Source organism: Scyliorhinus canicula, chromosome 24 (assembly GCF_902713615.1).
Source record: "Scyliorhinus canicula chromosome 24, sScyCan1.1, whole genome shotgun sequence".
NCBI classification, from domain to species: Eukaryota; Metazoa; Chordata; class Chondrichthyes; order Carcharhiniformes; family Scyliorhinidae; genus Scyliorhinus; species Scyliorhinus canicula.
Window position 1 is genome coordinate 16025558 of NC_052169.1, and position 24465 is coordinate 16050022.

Here is a 24465-nt window from a genome sequence, read left to right on the forward strand (position 1 = left end):
TCAGTGTTGCTCGATCTGTTTGAGATCTCTGATTTAGCACAGTGGTAGCATGATGGAAGGTTTCCTCAATGTGTAACGATTGGAAGAGGTTAGGAAAATTGGATTAGAAATGTAGTGGGCAATTTAAGGATTAAAAAACCTGGTGTTAGAATGCGTTTGTTTGCAATAGTCATTTTAAAAAAATTCTAATTCTGGGCAAGATTAGCAGCCCACAGATGAAAGTGATGAAGGAATGTGTTTATCAGTCTGGGCTAAAGGAATGTGTTCATCAGTCTGGGCTAAAGGAATGTGTTCATCAGTCTGGGCTAAAGGAATGTGTTCAAGAGATATGTTTATCAGTCTGGGCTAGTGCTCAGATTGATTGGGAAGGTCCCTGGGCAGTTAATGTGCCTTTGCTGCCTGCAGATAGTATATAGATATATAGAGAAAGTGTTCTGGTTTTGGAGAAAGGCTTTTGGAAGTGAAGTCTGACCTCGGATCTGGAAGATCTTGCTCGTTTTGACCACGGGAAAATGCAGTTTTCTTTCCCAGCAAGGTTCAAAAGCAGAGCAGTCTTGTCGGAAGACCAGGAAGAGGCTAAAACAACCCAGTGGAAGCAGCCATTTGAAGAAGATATTCAGCCAGAGTCTGAAGGGGCTCTAACAAGAGAGGGTCAGAATCTGTGAAACGGAATTACTTATGCCATGCTGGTTTCAGCTGGATTGGCAGCCGTACGTTTAGTTTCTTGTTGCTTAATGGGGTATGAAGTAGTGTTTGAGGTGCAAGTGTAAGTGGCTCCTTTTCAAGTGCAGAGTTATAAATTTTAATATTGTGTTTATAATAAAAGTGGTTTTAGAAATACGAAAGCCCTATTCTTTCCATGCAAATTACTCCAGGTGCGAAACTCTTTCTGCAGAGTCTTAAGTACAATATCGGTGTTTTGAGACCAGTATCCTAGCCACTGTTGAGGTCTGGTCTGCGATGACAATAGTTGGATCAGTCCGACCAATACAGCCACGGACAGATGCATCTGCACAAAGTGACTACAGAGAAGTAGGTTTTTCTCATCTTATTGTTGGTTCCCTCACACCACCGCCTGGTGCAGGCCCAGTCCGGCATCCAGATCCATCAATTGGTAGTACTGCTACCTGGTGCAGGACATCGAAAACCCCCACCCAGATGACATTGTGCCACTGCTACCCTCAGTGCTCCCCCCTAATTGGTGGGGGGTGGCGGGGAGGGAGTGGCAGGAGATGGTTATCGAGAAGATGTTTCTTTGCCCACGTCTGACCCAACGCCGTGGGACTTCATGAAGGTCCGGAGTCAATGTTGAAGACTCGAGGGGAAACTCCCTCCTGGCTGTGTGCTACTGGCAGTGCCACTTCCTAGTGGGGTTGCCCTGCCAGTGAGACAGGGCATACCAAGGGATGGCGCTGACAGGGTCGGAGAAGGCATGCTTTAGTCAATATGACTACATCAGACTGTTGCTCGGCTAGTCTGTGGGACTAGCCAATAGGTCTTTCACAACCACCGCACCTCCCAAAACACTTTGCAGCCTTGCTATGCCAGAAGTGGCTGCCAAACAGTACTTTGGCAGCCACCTCCGGCATAGCAAGCTCCCAAAAAACAAACCAATGTGATCACCCTCTTTTGTTTTTTTTAGCCAATTTCAGTGACGAATATTGGTCAGGAAATCGAAGAACTTGTCTGCTCCTCTTCAACAATAAAGCCATGCAATCTTTCACAATCACTGGAGGGGGCAGAACTGGTCCTACTTCACCAACTCATCTGAAAAGGCTGCCACCCTGGCAGTGCCGGGCTGGCATCAACTCATCAGACCCGAGCCCGTAACCCGAGGGGAGTCGGCCGAGAGGATTTAAAGTTTTGCTATAGGAAAGACTGATAGACCACTGCTCAACACTGACAGAAGTTCCCATCAAATCCCTGCAGTGCAGAAGGAGGCCGTTTGGCCCATCCAGTTGGCACCAACCTTCTGAAAGAGCAGCCTACTTAGATCCACAACGCCCACTATTGCAGAGCACATGGAGGCAACGCACAAGATATGCCACGCTGGGCAGCAGCGTACAGTTATAACCAATCTTACCTTAAATGGCCGAAAGAGAAGGTATAGTTCACGGGGTTTAATATCCATAGGAAGCCCACTGACAAAAAGTGTACGGACCTACAAAAAGAAACAAAAAGCAAAGTTGAGTAAAGTGCTCGCCACCTTCCGGTTACAGCCACCACAACAAGAATTAGGACAAGATTCTCCCTCCACTGTGCGGATGCAAGAAAGCTGTGGGTGCAAATTGGCTGCACGCATCCAGTAACAATATTTATTCGAGGAACGTAGATTTACTGTGTTGAAGAGGAAGGGAGAGAAAGGGAGACAGAGACAGAGACAGAGACAGAGACAGAGACAGAGACAGAGACAGAGACAGAGACAGAGACAGAGACAGAGACAGAGACAGAGACAGAGACAGAGACAGAGACAGAGACAGAGACAGAGACAGAGACAGAGACAGAGACAGAGACAGAGACAGAGACAGAGACAGAGACAGAGACAGAGGCAGAGACGGCGAGAAAGGCAGAGACGGCGAGAAAGGCAGAGACGGCGAGAAAGGCAGAGACGGCGAGAAAGGCAGAGACGGCGAGAAAGGCAGAGACGGCGAGAAAGGCAGAGACGGCGAGAAAGGCAGAGACGGCGAGAAAGGCAGAGACGGCGAGAAAGGCAGAGACGGCGAGAAAGGCAGAGACGGCGAGAAAGGCAGAGACGGCGAGAAAGGCAGAGAAGGCGAGAAAGGCAGAGAAGGCGAGAAAGGCAGAGAAGGCGAGAAAGGCAGAGAAGGCGAGAAAGGCAGAGAAGGCGAGAAAGGCAGAGAAGGCGAGAAAGGCAGAGAAGGCGAGAAAGGCAGAGAAGGCGAGAAAGAGAGAGAGAGAAAGAAGAGAAGGCGAGAAAGAGAGAGAGAGAAAGAGAGAGAGAGAAAGAGAAGGCGAGAAAGAGAAGGCGAGAAAGAGAAAGAGAGAGAGAGAGAAAGAGAGAGAGAGAAAGAGAGAGAGAGAAAGAGAGAGAGAGAAAGAGAGAGAGAGAAAGAGAGAGAGAGAAAGAGAGAGAGAGAGAAAGAGAGAGAGAGAGAAAGAGAGAGAGAAAGAGAAAGAGAGAGAGAGAAAGAGAGAGAGAGAAAGAAAGAAAAAGAGAGAGAAGAGAAAGAGAGAGAGAGAGAGAAAGAAAAAGAGAGAGAAGAGAAAGAGAGAGAAGAGAAAGAGAGAGAGAGAGAGAAAGAGAGAGAAGAGAAAGAGAGAGAAGAGAAAGAGAGAGAAGAGAAAGAGAGAGAAGAGAAAGAGAGAGAAGAGAAAGAGAGAGAAGAGAAAGAGAGAGAAGAGAAAGAGAGAGAAGAGAAAGAGAGAGAAGAGAGAGAGAGAAGAGAGAGAGAGAAAGAGAGAGAAGAGAAAGAGAGAGAAGAGAAAGAGAGAGAGAGAAGAGAAAGAGAGAGAGAGAAGAGAAAGAGAGAGAAGAGAAAGAGAGAGAAGAGAAAGAGAGCGCAAAAAAAGAGGAAAAAAAGACAAGGAGCGCAAGATGAACTGCACAGCCAACATGCAGCACAGCGTTACCACAAGCAATACCGACTGGGTCAAGTCGACCCACCTTTGTAAATGCAAGTATTAGATAGCCATCCCAGTCAGTAAGAGCTCAGCAGAATCAACCCGGGAAGGCCAAAAATCACACATACTGCCTCGGATTGCTGAGGTAGTGGTTAGCAGGTTAGACCTGCAGAATCAGACTAATAAAACAGCTAGCAGAGGATGATGCACAACTGTGAACAGTCAGAAGTTGTGGATGGAGCTAGAGAATTAAAAACAAGGGGCGGGGTATGTCACAATAGTGCAGGAAATCCATGCGTTGGAACACTGTCTGGTTGCATCCTTTCTGGACACAGACAGGCTGATCTCACCGTTTTCCTCTGGGAGAATGTTTAGCCACCTCACCAGTATTGTGTCCAGAAGAGCACGTGCATAGTACATACAAATAAACCCATTTCTATGCACTCCTAAGGTCATTGCAAAGGCAGCCACATTCAAACCCAAAATCTTCCCAAGACAAAAAAATATTGGGCTGAATGCTCAGCGTTTTATATGGTGTAAAAACTCAAATTGCTTGCCCATCTGTTCCGTTGGAATGCCTTACAACGAGAAAAATCAAAGGCACTAACTTGTTACTACTTGGAGAGTTAACCGATGGCTTAACTACAGGAAAAAGCCCAACTGAATCTTCACAGGCAGAGAACGAACACGTCAAGTCGATGAGCTTTTCATTCCAAAGCCAAAATTAAAAAGGCACAAGAGTGTGCTCATATCCACCAAAACACTGATCCACATTTTGAAAAGTATGCTGAGCCAAGTCTCAGAATACAAGGGGACGTATAGATATAGAATTTACAGTGCAGGAGGCCATTCGGCCCATCGAGTCTGCACCGGCTCTTGGAAAGAGCACCCTACCCCCTACCCAAGGTCAACACCTCCACCCTATCCCCATAACTCAGTAACCCCACCCAACACTAAGGGCAATTTTGGACACTAAGGGCAATTTATCATGGCCAATCCACCTAACCCGCACATCTTTGGACTGTGGGAGGAAACCGGAGCGCCCGGAGGAAACCCACGCACACACGGGGAGGATGTGCAGACTCCGCACAGACAGTGACCCAAGCCGGAATCGAACCTGGGACCCTGGAGCTGTGAAGCGATTGTGCTGACCACTATGCTACCGTGCTGCCTTATGCAAGTTATTGCTTTGGTTCCAGCGACCATTCCAGGATAGAAGAAAACAAACCTGGTTTGGATAGTTATTAGATAGGACTGGAGTTGCAGATGGAAAATGGGATGTCTTACCGAGAGAGTGTGTGTGTCTGGTGGTGTGGGGTTACGGTGGTATCTCTGAATATCTCCAGGAGATAGGCCATCCGTAGGCATCTCAGGAGGGGATTTGAAGTAAAAAAGGTGCAAATCAAGGCGTTTTAAGTTAATCATGTGACAGCAATTGACCATAGGGCAGCACGGTAGCATTGTGGACAGCACAATTGCTTGACAGCTCCAGGGTCCCAGGTTCAATTCAGTCTTGGGTCACTGTTTGTGCGGAGTCTGTACATCCTCCCCCTGTGTGCATGGGTTTCCTCCACGTACTCCGGTTTCCTCCCACAGTCCAAAGATGTGCAAATTAGGTGGATTGGTCATGATAAATTGCCCTTGGGTGTCCAAAATTGCCCTTAGTGGTGGGTGGGGTTACTGGGTTATGGGGATAGGGTGGAGGTGTTGACCTTGGGTAGGGTGCTCTTTCCAAGAGCCGGTGCAGACTCAACGGGCCGAATGGCCTCCTTCTGCACTGTAAATGGTAATCTATGATAATCTATGATAACCTAGAGAAGGACTAGACATCTTTCTCTGCACGAGACACATACAATTGGTGACAATCGCAACAACAAAGAGACTAACGCTTGGGGGGTTGCAGGTTCAGCATTTTATAAATAAGCTATTGTAATTTTTTAAAAATAAATTTAGAATACCCAATTATTAATTTTCCAATGAAGGGGCAATTTAGCGTGTCCAATGCACCTGCCCTGCACATCTTTGGGTTGTGGGTGTACACGGGGAGAATGTGCAAACTCCACACGGACAGTGACCCAGGGCCAGGATTCGAACCCAGGCCCTCAGCGCCGCAGTCCCAGTGCTAGCCATTGCACTGCCCGAGCTATTGCATTTTAAACCATAAGATTGCAGCATTCATTGAATCACATTGTGCTGGAATCACATTTTTCTCATTAGTCATTCAGGAAAAAGCTTCAAAATCCAAAGGCATGCTGGCCCCAATTTGCTTCCCAAAGGTTACAACTCCACATTGTATAGGAAGTACAGTCAGTTTCGGATATTGGATTAGCAATTGCACAAATTAGGCCCGTTTTCGCTAAGAGTTAGGTGAAGGGGTGACCTGGTCAAAGTCGTCGAGATATAAACAGGGAAAGACAGGGTAGAGCAAAAAAGATCAGCGATTGTGACCCATGTACAGAACAACAAATATTGAGACCTTCCAGCCCAAGTCAGACCCGTCATGATATGCAAACATGCAGCTAATGAACACAATAGGACACAACCAATGAGCAGTCAGGACACTCGGGGGTGGCATCTCACTATAAAAAGGCATGAGGCACTCACACCCCACCTCTTTCCACAGACCAACATCTACAGAGCGAGACAGGGTGTATCCTCAGCATCACACCCCAGCACGTGACTTAGAGCAAGGCTGGTTCAGCTAAACAGAGTTGCTACATTTAGATTAGCAGAGAGTCGAACTCATTGAGAACTGTGCCAATAATGAAAATTGAAAAAGTGTAATAGTTCAATAAAACACATTTGAACTCACTTCAAAAGTCTGGAGCATCTTTTACTCAAAACTGCATCAAGTGGCAGCTTGTGTTATTCCAAATTACATAACACAACAAGACCCAATGGAATTTTTATTAAAGCATAGGATGCTCTTTTTTCCACTCATGTCAAGGCACATTGTGCTTTGATTACCCGTTTTACGTCAAGCTTTGCAAATAAGTCAGCCAGAAAGCAGACCTCTAATTGGCTGCAGGATTAGACAATATTTTGAACCTCAATTTAGTGATGACCTTGCCGTCAACGCAGGAGGGAGAAATTAAGGAATACTCAAGCCATGCCAGTCAAAATCAAAATTATACCATGCACCAAAAGGTGTATTCACCCCAATTTCTGCCAATGTAGTTACAGCTCCCACATCCCTGCAGGAAAGTGAGGTAATGTCCAGAGTAGCAACCACATTGAGCGTGCAAATGATTTGTTTTTCCTCCTCGAAACTAGAGAGATTACAAGTTAGATAATAGATAGAGGTTCTTAAATTGACCGCACAATGCAGCATTATTGTAAGACCACATCATGAAATGGCACTAAATATTCAGTCTTAAACAGCAGACGCTTACGAAGGTGCATTGCATAGTCTTTGCAAAGCATGATTTCGATTTCATGTTCAGTTTGAGGGGGGAGAAATGTGGTTTGCAGACTAGCTTCTTAAACCAGTAATGAATGACTTTAAGAAAGATTGAGAAAAAGCTAGGTAATGAATGACTTTTTTTTAAAAAGGTAGAGAAAAAGCTAACAAGAAATATAGAAGAGAGAGAAGTTTCGACAAGTATCGAAAAAGGAAAAGGGGCATTGACACCACCACTCCACCCCCCCCCCCCCCCCCCCCCCCCCCCCCGGCCGCCCACCCAGAGAAGCAGAGGTTGGAAAAGTAATTATGCAAAACAAAACAAAAAAATGGCACAAGTTTGTGTTTCGTCTTCACTGTAGAAGATAAAAATCTCCCAAGAATACCTGAAAAAAAAACACCAGACAAAAATGGAAGTGAGGAATGCCAAAACAAAATCAATTAGGAAAAAAGGTATTGGGGATAGAAGATTGATTAGCTAACAGGAAGCAGTCGCGACATAATGGTTTTATTTTCAGATTGGCCAAGCCGAGTGAAGTGTTACAGGATCAGTGCTGGGGCATTAGCTAGTTAGTCTATATCAATTAACAGGATCGAATGTATGCTAACCCTGAATTTACTGATGGCAGATGGCAGGATGTAGAAAGCAATCATCAAGAGAACATGAAACACTTGCTAAGGGATATAGATAGGAGCCAGTGGAGAGCATAATGTGGGAACATGTGAACTGTATATTGACAAATGGAGCATGATTGGAGCTCTGCAATGCACAAGAGGGGTGTGTGCGTGTTCTGGTACATGCATCAGGTGTTCCTGAGCATGTACATTAAAGTGATTAGGAGGGCACATTGAATACTGTCATTCATTACAAGGGAAATGGAATAAGAGTTTGTGCGCCTTGGCAAAACTAGACCTGGAATACTGTGCAAAAATCTGTTTAAAAAATATAATTGCATTAAAAGCAGTTCAGAGAAGGTTCATTTTCTTCATAGAATTTACAGTGCAGAAGGAGGCCATTCGGCCCATCGAGCCTGCACCGGCTCCTGGAAAGAGCACCCTACACCCAAGGTTAACACCTCCACCCTATCCCCATAACCCAGTAACCCCACCCAACACTAAGGGCAATTTTGGACACCAAGGGCAATTAATCACGGCCAATCCAACTAACCTGCACATCTTTGGACTGTGGGAGGAAGCCGGAGCACCCGGAGGAAGCCCACGCACACACGGGGAGGATGTGCAGACTCCGCACAGACAGTGACCCAAGCCGGAATCGAACCTGGGACCCTGGAGCTGTGAAGCGATTGTGCTATCCACAATGCTACCGTGCTGATTCCTGGGAGGAAGGGGTAGTCACATGATAAAAAGGGTTGAAGTTACACCCAATGGGAGTTTAATAATAATTGTCAGAAGTAGGCTTACATTAACACTGCAATGAAGTTGCTGTGAAAATCCCCTTGTCGCCACACTGCAGCACCTGTTCGGGTGCACAGAGGGAGAATTCAGAATGTCCAATTCACCTAACAAGCACGTCTTTCAGGACTTGTGGGAGGAAACCGGAGCACCCGGAGGAAACCCACGCAGACACGGGGAGAACGTGCAGACTCCGCACAGACAGTGACCCAAGCTGGGAATCGAACTTGGGACCCTGGTGCTGTGAAGCAACAGCGCTAACCACAGTTTCAGAAGAATGAGAGAGTTGATCGTAATGAAATATAAAAGATCCAGAGGGGACAGGAGAGATGCAGAAAGAATGTAGAACTACCAAAATTAGGGGTCTGCAAAAGACAGAGGAGGAAGATTTATTTCTGAAGGTTGTGTGGAAGGGTTGTTGTGTGGGGTGCTGTAACGTTGCAGTTCAATTAACAATCGACATGCTATAGGTGGGCGAGGGGTGGAAAGCAAGCAGCAAAGTGCAATCAAGGACAAAATCAGATCAGCCTTGATCTTATTGCATGGCAGAGAACAGTCCAGCTAGGTCAAGCTATCTCGAGTGGTTTTCACTAGCTCAAGAATTTTTACAAATTTTTTTTTTTTTTTTTTTTTTTTAAAAAGTACATTCATCTTTAACCGGAACTTTTTTGGTCAGCAAAATTAGACTCCTCTAGTGAGAAAGTGTTACTTTTGGTGAGGGCAAACCAAATCTTTCCTTCATCCAATTGCAACAGGTTCATATCCACCATGCTGGCTGTTAGCCAATTGAATAGGATTATCAAAATGGAAGTGGATTGCAATGCTGCTTTAAGCAGTTTATTGCAGTATTGAAAAATCCAGCTGGAAATGTGGTGTACAGTCCTGGCCTCATTGCCACAAACATTCCTTGGAAGCTACACCTCAAATCTATTCAAGCCAAAGATTTACAGTCATTATTAAAGGCACCATGGACAGACACTGAACTAGCCCCATTTATATTGAGAGCGCACTGTAAAAGCAAGTCGAAATACGAAGTACCCTATTTGCTGGGTAGTGCAGACTGTTAAAAAAGGCACATGCTGCCAAAGCTTTTCATCTTGTATTCATCAGGACAAATACAAGAATGCCAAATTTCAAAAAGGTAACAATTTATGCTGCACATTTTTTAAAAAAGTGCATGATTGGTCAAGGCAAGGCATTGTTACGGAGAATGCAAACAGTCTCTGCCAACCTATTAGCACGGGCAACCTATCATCAGGGGCAGCACGGTAGCACTGAGGTTAGCATAGTTGCTTCACAGCTCCAGGGTCCCAGGTTCGATTCCGGCTTGGGTCACTGTCTGTGCGGAGTCTGCACGGTCTCCCCGTGTCTGCGTGGGTTTCCTCCGGGTGCTCCGGTTTCCTCCCACCAGTCCAAAGATGTGCAGGTTAGGTGGATTGGCAGTGATAAATTACCCTTAGTCCACAAAAGGCGAGGTGGGGTTACTGGGATGGGATGGAGGCATGGGCTTAAGTAGGGTGCTCTTTCCAATGCAGACCCGATGGGCCGAATGGCCTCCTTCTGCACTGTAAAAATTTTGATGATTCTATTCTATACTTATGCTGTATAAACTATTGCCCCTTTTGAAATTCAGAACTCTTGCATCTCTCCTGATGGAGCAAAACAAAAAGGTTTCACTGCATGTTACTTTCAGCAATAGTTTATTGTGGCTGTGTAGTTATAGCAGTGTCAATACACAACAAAACACCCGCATCTACAGGAGCAAAACAAAAAAAAGTGCCAAATAAAAATTTGGAGGTGGGGGTGGGGGGGAAAGAGAAAAAAAAACCACACTGGATGTAACCATGCAGGCGAAATGCCACACGGGTATTACAAGCGAAGCGGATCAAGCGGGATGTGCAACAAGACTCGAGCATTATAACTAGTTCCAGTATGAAAATACCAGGAATGTACTCCAAATGTTTGCCACTGGTAGTAACAACTTTTGCCCTTCATTTGTGTTGGGCAGGTTAGATCAAAAATTCCATCCTCTATGTCTAGGAAGGACAAGCCTCCAAAATTTTCAGCTACGCAATAAAATAACAGCTACTAGATCTGCTATTCCAAATGCAAACGGGGAATTAATAGTTGCTGCTTTACTTCGCCCAGTGCCAACATGGCTGGAAGAATGAGAATTTTGGCTTGCTTACACAGCATGCAGCTGTGAGCAAACTAGGAACAGCCTATATGTAGTATCAAGAGGGTGAAGAGGTACCTTGGACAGTAGAATGGTCTAAGACAGACACGGCTGCAACACAACCATCAGCATCCCAAGAACACTAGGGGGTGGCCAGCTCAGTCTTCCAGAGAGATCGTCATGGATACAAAAAATGTAATAATACTCGCTTATTGTCACAAGTAGCCTTCAATGAAGTTACTGTGAAAAGCCCCTAGCTGCTGATGTGTTGGGTAAGCTGGGTCTGCGAGGACTGCATTAGTGAGAGAGACAGGCTTCCAACACTTGAAGAAATACAACTCAATTTTATTGAACTCTAACTGTCATACATACTTTAACTGTGGGTTGACACTATGCTGACTTATAGAATTTACAGTGCAGAAGGAGGCCATTCAGCCCATCGAGTCTGCACCAGCTCTTGGAAAGAGCACCCTACCCAAGGTCAACAACTCCACCCTATCCCCATAACCCAGTAACCCCACCCAACACTAAGGGCAATTTAGCATGGCCAATCCACCTGACCCACACATGTTTGGACTGTGGGAGGAAACCGGAGCACCCGGGAGGAAACCCACGCACACACTGGGAGAACGTGCAGACTCCGCACAGACAGTGACCCAAGCCGGAATCGAACCTGGGACCCTGGAGCTATAAAGCGATTGTGCTATCCACAATGCTACTGTGACTGGAGACCCGAGGCTAACCTGACCAGACTAACTGACTACCACATGGTGTATGTTCTAGTTGTTGCTCACAGGCTCTGACTGTCTCAGAGGCTGGATCCCGAGAGAGCGGGAAAACTGGTGCCCTCTGGCTTTATAGTGGTCGTGTCCTGTCTGGTGATTGGCTGCTGTGTTCTGTGTGTTCATTGGTCATCCGGTGTGTCAATCAATGTCTGTCTGTGCACCATCATATACATGGATGTATATTATGACAGTCGCCACAATCCGGCACCTGTTCGGGGAGGCCGGTACGGGAATTGAACCCGCGCTGCTGCCTTGTTCTGCATTGCAAGTCAGCTATTTAGCCCAGCGTGCTAAACCAGCCTCTAGGGGAGGCTGGAGGAGGACCAGGTCGGGGAGCAAGTTGCGAAGAGGATAGAAAAGATCTGAATAAAGGGGTTTATAGATAGTTTGAGTGGGCAAGATTTGGCAGGTGGAGTTTTGACACGAGAAGAGGTTGGTTGTCCCCATGGCAGGAAGCCAGAAGAATAGAAAAAAAAACATTTAAGTGGAGCTACTTTGCAGAGGGAAAGGGATCCGCAAGTTCCACTCCAATTAAGTTACTGCGAAAAGCCCCTAGTCGCCACACTCTGGCGCCTGTTTAGGTACACAGAGGGAGAATTCAGGATTTGTGGGAGGAAACCAGAGCACTTGGAGGATCAAAAGTACATGAATCACAAAATAGTATACAGGTGCAAGAAAATAGGAAAAGGAATTGGAGCGTGGGCCTGTATTGCGAGGAGAATGGGGTTGGAAAGTCTATTGTGAGGAGAATGGGGTTGGAAAGTTTACTACTGCACAGGGAATTTGAGTACAAGAGTCGGCAGGCCATGTTACAGTTGTATAGGACTTTGGTTCGGCCACATTTGGAATACTGCGTGCAGTTCTGGTCGCCACATTACCAGAAGGATGTGGATGCTTTGGAGAGGGTGCAGAGGAGATTCACCAGGATGTTGCCTGGTATGGAAGGTGCTAGCTATGAAGAAAGGTTGAGTAGATTAGGATTGTTTTTGTTGGAAAGATGGAGGTTGAGGGGGGACCTGATTGAGGTCTACAAAATTATGAGGGGTATGGACAGGGTGGATAGCAACAAGCTTTTTCCAAGAGTGGGGGTGTCAGTTACAAGGGGTCGCGATTTAAAGGAGAGAGGGGGAAAGTTTAAGGGAGATGTGCGAGGAAAGTTTTTTTACGCAGAGGGTGGTGGGTGCCTGGAACACTTTACCAGCGGAGGTGGTAGAGGCGGGCACGATAGCATCATTTAAGAGACATCTAGACAGGTATATGAATGGGCGGGAACAGAGGGAAGTAGACCTTGGAAAATAGGCAACAGGTTTAGATTAAAGGATCTGGTTCGGCGCAGGCTGGGAGGGCCGAGGGGCCTGTTCCTGTGCTGTAATTTTCTGTGTGCTTTGTACACCTATTTGATATGTTCCTTTACAGGATGTTGACGTCACTGGCTAGGCCAACATTTATTGCCCATCCCTACTTTCCCCTCAAGGTGGTGGAGAGCTGCAGGTGTGGGTTCTGTTAGGGAAGAAGATATACTTGATCAGAAGCAGTTCAGAGAAAGCTCTCCTAGACCAATTCCTGGGCCCAAAGGGGTGGCCATAGGAGGAAACCGTTGAGTAGGGCTTATACTCATTGGGGTTTAGAAGAATGAGGGGGGAGGCCTTATTGAAGCAGGGGAGATGCCGAGGAATCTGGAACGAGGGGAACAGTTTAAGGGTCTTGTATTAAAGATGGAAGCAAGTTATTCTGATGGTGTTTGGAATCCTCTTCGAGAGCAGGGGAGGTTGGGCCGTTGAATAAAAAGACATTTTGATCGACCAAACAAAGTCACAAGCAGATTAACCAGGATTTTAGCTGAAAGGCCAAATGGCCAACTCCCACAGGCCAGTAGAATTGGGCTGGAGACAAAGTATGGCTCAACTATTATCCCAGACATTTCTCCCGCGTATTGGAGAGACTCTCACTGAATAAAGTCATGTTAGTCAAAGCATCGATTTCATTCTTGTGCGACTAGAGGGAATAGTGGAGACAAATAGTCTAGTTACATTTGAACGGGGGCCAAGCGCGAGAGACGAGGTTCATGTTGTTGGGTGAGGGGGGGGGGGGGGGGGGGGGGGGGGGGGGGGGAGAGAAATGGGGAAAGGAGGAGGTTCAAATGCCTAAGTGAACGGGGGGTTTGTGAATTCCGTGGCCAGTCCCTGTGCTAATTTATAAATTACTTGTATAAAAAGCATCCTACTTCAGGGTTCCCACCTCCTGTGACTCCATTTGAGGCCTAAATTGCCATGTCCCCCTCAGCAGTAGCTGCTTTTGGGGGAGGGGGCTCGAGATATACACTGTGGATGGTCAAACCAAAAGGTATATTAAGGCAATGAAGACAGGCACAACATTGGTATGGAGTATCTATGTACATGTGTTCACACCTCAGTTCGTGCTATTGGTTGGAGCTCATGTGCGCGCGCACAATTGGTTCAAACCCCATCACATGGGCTGGCAAGCCCACCCCCTTAAGGGACCACGCTACCGCACCCCTTCCCCCTTAATCTATTACTGAACAAGATAACTATTTACAGTCACATTTCAGGATAACCAAGGATTCACAGGTGGTCTCAATCTCACGACAGCAGGTCCACCGTCACCTCTTGGAACAGTCGAGACTTCTGAAGCAGATAATGTGTCCCTGATTCACCATTCTTACGCAGGCACGTCAGCCACCTGAAGCTCTCCTCCGATATGGAGACAGCCACAGGCAACCCGCCAACATTAGGATCCGCCCTCTGGACTAGAGGTCGCCAACCTCCCAACTCAATAGTCCACATGCTTCACGTGTCCTACCAGCCACTTAATGTATGACAATGATCCCAGCCAACCACAGTGGTCCCAAGGCAAAACTCCGGACCACGACTGGGTCCACTTCCCAGAATAACTGGTCTCCTTCCCAAGCCGGTCTGCTGGCCAACCATGAATTGCCACCAAACCTTCCTTAATGCCACACAATTTCGCTCCAGCTCAGATTAGGGTCCTTGAAGCAAGGTCACAGGACGTTCTGAACTGTCGCCCAGTTTGTGGGACAACACCGCCCCAATTCCACATGGCAAAGCATCACGTGGCAATAGGTTCAGGGGTCAAAATGGACCAAAGGTTCAAAGGCTGCAGAGCTCACTTCAGAAGAATATGTGGCTCCTTCCACTGCTGTTTCCTTAAAAGCAGATAGTAGAGTCAACACTGTGGCAGATTAGGGATGAATCTCACACAAGCGATCGTACTGAGAAAAGATAAAACTAGGACGTTTCTTGGAACAGAAACTTCCCAAATGGTGACCTCATCTTCAAGGGGGTGTAACCCAGTTGCATCCACTCAGAAGCCCAAATAGGTTGCCCCTGTACCCTGAAAGGTACATTCTTTCCTCAAGCAGACTCTTGCATCACAGAAGTGCTTCCAACAAGTGTTCCTCCAGGGTGGTTCCTGTAACCAGCACCTCAGAGGTAAGCAATTACCTTTGGAGTACCTCTGGCACGGTGAGGTAGCAGTGCTAACCGCTTGCGTCTACTGGAGGCGTGATTAAAAGGTCATCAGTGATTCTTGACACTGGGCAAAATCATGGCCAATCCTCCTAAACCGCACATCTTTGGACTGTGGGAGGAAACCGGAGCACCTGGGGGAAACCCACGCAGACTCGGGAGAAAGTGCAAACGCCACACGGACAGTCACCGGAGACCTGGTTGAACACGGGCCTCGAGCACGGTGAGGAAGCAGTGCTAACCACTTGCATCTGCTGGAGGTGTGATTTAAAAAGGTCATCAGTGATTCTTGGGAGTGTTTTGCAGATATCACCAGTTGCACATCGGGAGCCACTGTAATACCATAACAGTTTGATTCAAGGCACAACTCAAAGACAAAAGAATGCTGTGCGCTTTTGGAGTGCAGCTGATGGGAGTTAATGGGAGGGGCTAGGTCTGTCTGGACAAAGTTACTTCGGGCAAGCTGAGCTTGGTCCCAAAAAGGTTGGTCTCTAGCCAAGGACTGCACCAAGATAAACAAGTAAAACCCTGGTTGTTTAACTTTATACATAAATGGTATGGGTTACTAATTGGAATGTAGAGGCAGGTTTCAGGAAGTAAGTTGTTGTTCTAACTGCAAGACTATTTCTTCGTTGTTGCTAATGCGCTTGCGTTCAAATCAAAGTTTTGGTCTGTCATGTGAGTGTACCTTTAAGAAAAGGGTGTTTATCAGTCATGTCAGTGTGGGTAGAGCTGGGCTGTCAACTTTTTACTTTTGTTTTAGGCTGTTTGCTGCAGGGTGTTTTAGTTCGTTTTCAGTGTTGGAGCTGTAGCCAGACAGAGCAGGTGTACTGCTGCTCTCTGCCATCAAAAGACTATCTCTTGATCATTTGGTGAATTCAGAATTAGAAATGTTCTCAGTAGTGAATGTAAACCTGATGAATAGGTATTTCTTCTGTGTTCGGTTTCGAAATTAAGTATTACTTAGTGTTGTAGTCTTTGGGGGTTGTATTTGAATTAATGGTTGCTAAGGTGTTCACTGTATGTTTTAAAAAGGTTAACGTGAGTTCATAGAATAAACATTGTTTTTTAAAGCAAAGTTTTTTAAAGCAAAACACATTTCCATTTCTGCTGTACCACACCTGTAGAGTGGGCCGTGTGCTCCCCATACCACAATCTATTTAAACGTCGAGGTCAGGTGAACTCCACGCTACGCTTTGGGGTCATCCAAACCCTGGCCCATAACAGATCCACTGGTCAGTGTTACAAAATGCAAATAGATGGGGGTTCTAGTCCAGGATTGTAAACAAAATTAGGGTTCTGGACCAGACTCAAACATCTTCCCCCAGGTGTCTCAAAGTGTAAAACACACTGGATTGATCGACATCAAAAAGGCACATGAGAAAAAGTTGAACCATTATTTTCTTCCTTATTAGAAGCACAGTTTTTTCCAAATCCTCCAATGAGACACATGCGATCAAAGCTTTTCATCTTGCACTTCTCAGGACAGACACAAGAATGCCAAATTTCAAAGGAAGCAATAATTTGTACTGCTGTAGAAACAGGGTGCCGATTGGTTGGTAGGTAAATTGGCAGACCCTCCATGGCAACACCTCGACCAACGTGCCAGGGAATTGTTCCCCCGTTTAATTCACAAACAGACAAGGCACAATGCCTGGACGTGCACCTTGTGCGCGCAGTGGACAGGTATGAACAAATGCAACGTCTAGGGAGTCCAAATGAGTCACATTGTGAACATGACTTGTGCGTGCAACCCTTAGCACAGCATTGGTCAGCGAGTGCTGTCCAATTATGGAATCACATCTAATGTTAAGCAGCACGTTCGAAATTTTACAAGCACGGGTTGTTAGTTGACAGTATGGAGCCCATCATGAACAGCTGTATGATGTGCTGTTTGACACAGCATTGAGACTGGCTTATCGACCCAGTATCATAACAAGAGCCAAAATTCATATCACACATGGAGGTAGGCAAATCTGGTTAGTGGAGCTGCCTTCCTCATGTGGTATATGAATTTCTCCTATTGCTACAAGTGTAGCAGCGCAAAATGGCTAGCAGCACAAAATGCTTAGCTTCCTGTTCAAACCTTGATTGGATGAAGACAGGGGCATTTGAGCTTTGTGGCAGCAGGGTAGCACGGTAGCATGGTGGTTAGCACAATTGCTTCACAGCTCCAGGGTCCCAGGTTCGACTCACTGTCTGTGCGGAGTCTGCACGTTCTCCCCGTGTGTGCGTGGGTTTCCTCCGGGTGCTCTGGTTTCCTCCCGCAGTCCAAAGATGTGCAGGTTAGGTGGATTGGTCATGTTAAATTGTCCCTTAGTGTTGGGTGGGGTTACTGGGTTATGGGGATAGGGTGGAGGTGTGGGCTTGGGTCGAGTGCTCTTTCAAAGAGCTGGTGCAGACTCGATGGGCTGAATGGCCTCCTTCTGCACTGTAAATTCTATGATCTATAAGCCCATTCGACTGTGTGCACGATACAGAGCAAGCATTAGACATAGGAGGAGAAGTGGGCCATTCAGCCCATCGAGTCTGCGCCGCCATTCGAGTCTGCTCCGCCATTCAGTGAGATCAGGACTGATGTGACGTGATTATCCTCAACTTCACTTTCCCACCTTATATTTCCACCCTGAACATGGCCCAGCCTCTACAGCCCTCGCAAATTCCACAGATTCACTACCCTCTGAAGAAATTCCTCATCACGGTGTCAATTGAGTGACCCCTTACTTAGATTCTGCCCCCTGGTCCTAGACTCCCACAAGGGGAGCAGCAACTCTGCCAACCCCCCCCCCCCCCCCCCCCCCCCCCTGCCCCGCCCCCATCCAGTCAACCTCACCAAGAATCCAATATGACCAAGGATGACTTTCATTCTTCTAAACTCCAATGAGTACAGGCCCCACCTACTCAACCTCTCCTCATAAGAAAATCCCCCCATACCAGGATCAATCCAGTGAGCAGTGCGGTAGCATAGTGGTTAGCACAGTTGCTTCACTGCTCCAGGGTCCCAGATTTGATTCGCAGCTTGGGTTACTGTGTGGAGTCTGCATGTCCTCCCCGTGTGTGCGTGGGTTTCCTCCCACAGTCCAAAGATGTGCAGGTTAGGTGGATTGGCCATGCTAAATTGCCCTTAGTGTCCAAAAGTGCCCTTAGTGTTGGGTGGGGTTATTGGGTTATGGGGATAAGGTGGAGGCGAGGGGTTGGGTAGGGTGCTCTTTTTAAGAGCCAGTACAGACTCGATGGGCTGAATGGCCTCTTTCTGCACTGTAAATTCTATGAAGTCTACGAAATATATGACCAGGGTAGTCAGTAACCTCCAGGATAGCTTCTCCAAGCTGCCCCCTAACCACCCCACAAATGCTGATTCTGCCACTCTACTGTTCAAACTGGTACTTCCTATTACCAACCATTTCCAGAGGTTTGCCTCTTCGACATCTGAGATGCCTCCCCCCCCCCCCCCCCCAACTTTGCTCACAATTAGTCTTGTGTTTTGAGATTAGCTTCTCTCTACCATGCACCAGAGAGAGTGAGCATCCCCTGGACTGGTGTTTACACATGTGGGATGTGGGGGCCTGCGAGTTACGGGCAAGCCCACCACTGCTTGCCCAGATCAACCTGCACCCAAGCCCATATGGTACAATCGTCAGTTAGCTCAAGGAGAGCGCTGCCAGCCAGAGTGATGGCAGGGCAGCTCTGAGCTGGGCCACCAGGAGCGGTGGCCACTGCTGGAGCTATAGGCCACCCAAGGGAGCACAAGGCAGCCAGGTTAGAAGGCGACTGGGGAGGCTTCAGCTATTGACAAAATACCCAGAGTCAGGTGGACGACACTGGTGCCACCATGGCACCCAATTTCATGCCCTCCACCTGTTCAGAAATGGTAAAATTCTATCTCAATTGATGTCCCCACTAAACAGAACTATCTGGGTCACTGGCACGGAGAATGGGTTTGGCCGCTTGACTCAGGAAGGACCAGATGGCGGCCTGGCTGTGCCAACTAGACAGTACGGATCTCAAAACATGGAGGGCTGCCAGTTGGCAAGTAGAGCAAGACCACATTTCTGAATCAATGCAAGCATGCCAACTTTGTAGACATGAAGTAAGCAGTTTGCATTTGTGGAATATTGGCTCAAAAAAAAAGATAAAAAAAGGACAACTGATGAACAAAATATTTTTTTTTTTAAAAAGCTGAAGGGTTGCTTTTTCATCAAGGATGATGTAACATTCTGATTGCATTCGACATCCAAATGCCCATCTGGACACAAACTATGCACCTGGTGAGGTGTCATATTCGATTGAAACACAAGGTCCTGAGGGGTCGTTGACAGGGCGGATGCGGGAAGGATGTTCCCTCTTGTGGAAGAATGTAGAACTGAGGGGGGGGGGGGTCCGCTAAAAAATAGGTCACCCATTTAAAACAAGATGTGGCGAATTGATTTTCCCGAGGGTCGAGTCTTTGGAATTCCCGTTCTCAAAGGCAGTGGAAGTTGAGTCTTTGATTATTTTCTCCTGCATGACAGCAGAATGGAAAATGGCCGCACAATTGGCATCGACCCAAAAGCCCCTTCAGGATTAAACTAGTTGGATTGAAGAGTCAATTAGACTGGAGCCTTGTTCGCCCGCTCCAGTTGCCCCAAGGGTGGCACTGGCCAGCACTCTTGCCTCAGTATCAAGGACTCACTTCAGGTGACCGTGTGGGGGGGGGGGGGGGGGGGGGGGGGGAGAAGACCTGGTTCAAGAATAGAAATATTTATCCACCTACACGTTCAGGTAGATTTCACAAAAGACTGTCCAAAGCACATCCAGTAGTCCCACCACAGCACATGTTCAATCTTGTATCCATATCCAAACCTTCACTTTTTGGGAGTAACAATCTATTGAGCCTCCACCTCACAACTAAAGCACTTCACCATCTCCTGCACATTTCACAGAATTTTAATCTCCACGAGAAGAGGACAAACTGCAACAGCACAGCCAAGCCAAAAGATCTCATTTATAGCAATCAATTTACTACCTGGTGATCTTCGCTATACAATCCAAAAATCTGACCGACCAGAGGCTGGTTGTGAAATTGACAAGACTATTAATCCCCCGATCGTTAGTTACCCTTAAATGGCCATCCCTGCTTGATAAAAGCAGCCTGGTATTTCTCCAGCCTCTAATGCAGGATGCCGTTTAAAGGCAGACAAGCTGACCCTCCTTTCCCCAATCTTCCCAACTCATCTCAAACAACTTGCAATCTTTAATCAAAGTCACGCGATCCCGGTTCACTTCAGCCCCAATACATGTCGCAGCACTTACACCCTCAAGAAGCAAACTTAAGACCACACTGGAATGTCTATTGTTGCCGTGAGCAGAAATGTGCGTTCCTAAAAAATCAGCTTCTCACTCGACAAGCAATGTAGTACACTATTAAACTAGATTATTTTTCACATTCTGGTCAAACCTCCCTAACAACACGGAGGGTGTACCTACACCACATGGATTAGTGGCAGGAAAATGCCACCCTGTCCAGCAACATCCAACCCCCCCCCCCCCCTCCCAGAGTAAACTTTTTGTGTTCATTGTTGAGATCAGTTAAGGGCTCAATGTAGTCATTTCACACGACATCGTTCAATATTAGAACATAGAACATACAGTGCAGAAGGAGGCCATTCGGCCCATCGAGTCTGCACCAACCCACATTAAGCCCTCACTTCCACCCTATCCCGTAACTCACAGTAGCATGGTGGTTAGCATCAATGCTTCACAGCTCCAGGGTCCCAGGTTCGATTCCCGGCTGGGTCACTGTCTGTGTGGAGTCTGCACGTCCTCCCAGTGTGTGCGTGGGTTTCCTCCGGGTGCTCCGGTTTCCTCCCACAGTCCAAAGATGTGCGGGTTAGGTGGATTGGCCATGCTAAATTGCCCGTAGTGTAAGGTTAATGGGGGGATTGTTGGGTTACGGGTATACGGGTTACGTGGGTTTAAGTCGGGTGATCATTGCTCGGCACAACATAGAGGGCCGAAGGGCCTGTTCTGTGCTGTACTGTTCTATGTTCTATGTTCTATAACCCCAACTTTTTTTTTACACTAAGGGCAATTTAGCATGGCCAATGCACCTAACCTGCACATCTTTGGACTGCGGGAGGAAACCAGAGCACCCGGAGGAAACCCACACAGACACAGCGGGAGAACACAGACTCCTCACAGACACAGCGGGGAATCAAACCTGGGACCCTGGCGCTGTGAAGCCACAGTGCTAGCCACTTGTGCTACCCATAAAGGAATGCTTATGGCCGGGGCAACACGGTTGCAGTGGTTAGCACTGCTGCCTATGGCACTGAGGACCCAGGTTCGATCCTGGCTCTGGGTCACTGTCCGTGTGGAGTTTGCACATTCTCCCCGTGTCTGCGTGGGTTTTACTCCCACAGCCCAAAGATGTGCAGGGTAGGTGGATTGGCCACGCTAAATTGCCCCTTAAAAATAAAAGAATCTTTATGGCCAAGACGATATGTTCATGCTCAGAATGCAGAAGTATTAAGGACATTGAAGTGTGATGAAGCAATGCTCTTCAATTCAGATTAAAGCAGTTACTGCTTCAACTCACGCCACAATCCTCCAGTAAGTCAACACGTTTAGCTGCCAGATCATTCCCCAAAACAGCTTTGCTCTACCAGTTGAAATACCAATTTTAATTTAGCATCGGAGGGGGAAAAGGGGAAAGATGGAAGTGAAAATGCCATAGCATGGAAAGTTTAGAGCAGAGAAAGAGGCCATTCGGCCCATCATGTCTCACCGGGCCATTAAACACCATTCTATCCTAATTTGAGCACTTGGTCTGCAGCCTGGTGTGCTGCGGTGTTTCAAGTGCTCAACTGAATGTTTCTTAATGTTGTTGTTATCAGGGTTCCAGCCTCCACCACCATTTCAGGCAGCAAGTTCCAGATCCCCATCACCCTCTGGGTGAGAACATTTTTCCTCAAATCCCCTGGTTATTGATCCCTCTACTAATAAAAAAGGGGAAAGTTTTTTTGCTAACTACATCCCTCAATTTTACACCGCTTGATCATGCCTCCGCCTTCTCTGCTTACCAAGCCCAGTGTAACCAGAACAGAAACCCTCCAGCCCAGGCAACATCCTGATGATTCGCTTCTGCACCCGTGCTCCGACAATCACATCCTTCCTATAGTGTGGCGATCACAAACTGTGGTGATATGCATCACTGTAGATACACAAGGGGTTAATGCAAGTACACGTAGACTAGCTAGACACTAGAGGGAGCACCAGAGACATGACACAGACACTCAACCAATAGGTCACCAAGATAGAACACGACCAATGGGCATTCACGTTACAGAGGTGGCACTACCACAGGGGGGCATTACACCAACCCATATATAAAAAGGACACCACATACATGATCTTCCTCTTTCCAGTGGAGACACTCAGTGAGTACAGACACAGGGTTGATTCAACATCACACCCACCACGTGGATTGTAGCAGACTGTTTCGTCAGTTTGAGTAGCTATAGAAGGATTAACAGTAGAGGCGAATAGAGTAGGAGAATTGTTAATAGTTCAATAAACGTGAAGTTATCTCCACGTCTGAACCTTCCTTTGTCAGAGTGAACATCAAGGAAGCAGCTTGCGCCAAGAGCATAACAAGACAAACTGTACACGGTACACTAGCTGTGGCCCAACGACAGATCGATACAATTCCATCATAACCTTCCTGCCCTCGTAGGTTGCCTAGCAACAGCGCCTGATGAACGTTATGGGATCAGGCTTACAAAAAGTGCCACTTGCGTGACATATTGAAGGGCAACAGTCTCATTCTGACCACATGGCTGACCGTACTTCCCAAATCATTCCATCCAGTAACACTTCCTATTCCGCCCCACTCCAAATACGGTACAAGAGAATAAAAGTCCATACTCCGCACAGGCTCACCGTTCAACTCAAAGATTTGGTACAAATTGCAGAGGTTTACTTGAACAAGTTCTGCAGAAGGATCAACTCGGTCTCTCGCCACAGACGCTGCCAGATCAGAGTTTATCCACATTTCTTTTTTATATATTAGATGCAGTTTTACGTATTTGTGACTAAAATTAGAGGCCACTCCTGCTATAAACTAGGCCTATTATTGTATATATAATAGTGCAGAAACAACGTCAGAAACTTTAAGCTACTTCTAAATCGGATCAGCAAAATGTATAAAAGAAACAAACTTCGGAAGCCAAGGGCCAAATGCTAATTTTTAATAGCTCGACAAGGGTTACCATGAGGATTCCTGTCATGTGCAGTATTTTCTAAACAGATTAAACCACCAAATAGACTTAGCAAGATTCACATTTCCATGTTTCAGAAAAAGCTCAAGTCTCTTTCACAAGTTTGTGAAAAGCTTCTTCTTCCAACAGCAAAACACTCGTCAATCCACGTTGCTTTTGGAAATGATCACAATGGAATCAAGCATGTGGTTGCCTAGCAGGGGCTGGTTTAGCTCACAAGGCTAAATCGCTGGCTTTTAAAGCAGACCAAGCAGGCCAGCAGCACGGTTCGATTCCCGTACCAGCCTCCCCGGACAGGCGCCGGAATGTGGCGACTAGGGGCTTTTCACAGTAACTTCATTGAAGCCTACTCGTGACAATAAGTGATTTTCATTTCATTTTCTCATTTCACTCATGTCTTTACACAAATAATCGTTCAGGCTCTTGGTAGGTGTAATAAACACCAGGGGCAGGATTCTCCGACCCCCGCGCCAGGTCAGAGAATCGCCGGGGGGGCCACACGAATTGCACTATGCCACTCAGACGCTGGCACGCTATTCTCCACAGAGCGGAGAATCGGCACCATTGGCACTGGCGCGGTTAGCGTGGCGCCAGTCGCAGGCCACTACGCGGCTGGCCCGCCGATTTCCCCGGCCCGGATGGGCTGAGCGGCCACAAGGTAAGAGCCGAGTCCCGCCGGCACGGTTCTAACCCCGCTCTGGGCCGGTGGGACCTCAGCGTGCAAGGGTCAGGTGGCAGCCGTCTCCGATGTGGCCTGGCCCGCGATCGGGGCCCACCGATCGGCGGGCCGGCCTCTGGTGGCACACAAATTTGAGGTACACGATTTAGGACTGAGATTTCATCACTCAAGGGTGGCGAACATGGAGAATTTTCACCACAGAAGGCTGCGAGGGCCAAGTCACCGAATTTAGTTAAGGAGCTGGCAAGGGGAAAGTGCGAGAGTACGATGTTGAGAGAGAGGATCAGCCTTAAGCCCCTTGAATGGAGGAGTGGCCCAGCAGGTTAGGCCGAAGAACAGGGAGGTGGCCTCATGGAAAGATGACGATTAAGTGTCTATATTTCCCGTTTGATAACCTTTATTGTATAACCTTTATTGTATAATCTTTATTATCGTCACAAGCAGAAATCCCCCAGGCGTCACACTCACGGCGCCTGTTCGGGTACACGGAGGGAGAATTCGGAATCTCCAGTTCACCCAACAAGCACGTCTTTCGGGACTTGTGGGAGGAAACCGGAGCACCCGGAGGAAACAAACGCAGACACGGGGGAAGAAACGTCCAGACTCCGCACAAACAGCGACCCAAGCTGGGAGTCGAAGCCAGGACCCTGGCGCTGTGAAGCAACA

General features: G+C 47.2%; 1 protein-coding gene across 1 annotated transcript in view; it reads right to left on the reverse strand.

Moving 5' to 3' along the window:
* LOC119956726 (RNA-binding protein with multiple splicing 2-like) overlaps positions 1 to 24465 on the reverse strand; it is a 75349-nt gene that overhangs the window by 27385 nt on the left and 23499 nt on the right. Inside the window, 1 exon segment of the mRNA XM_038784063.1 lies at positions 2084 to 2161. Within this exon segment, the coding sequence (XP_038639991.1) occupies positions 2084 to 2161 (78 nt within the window).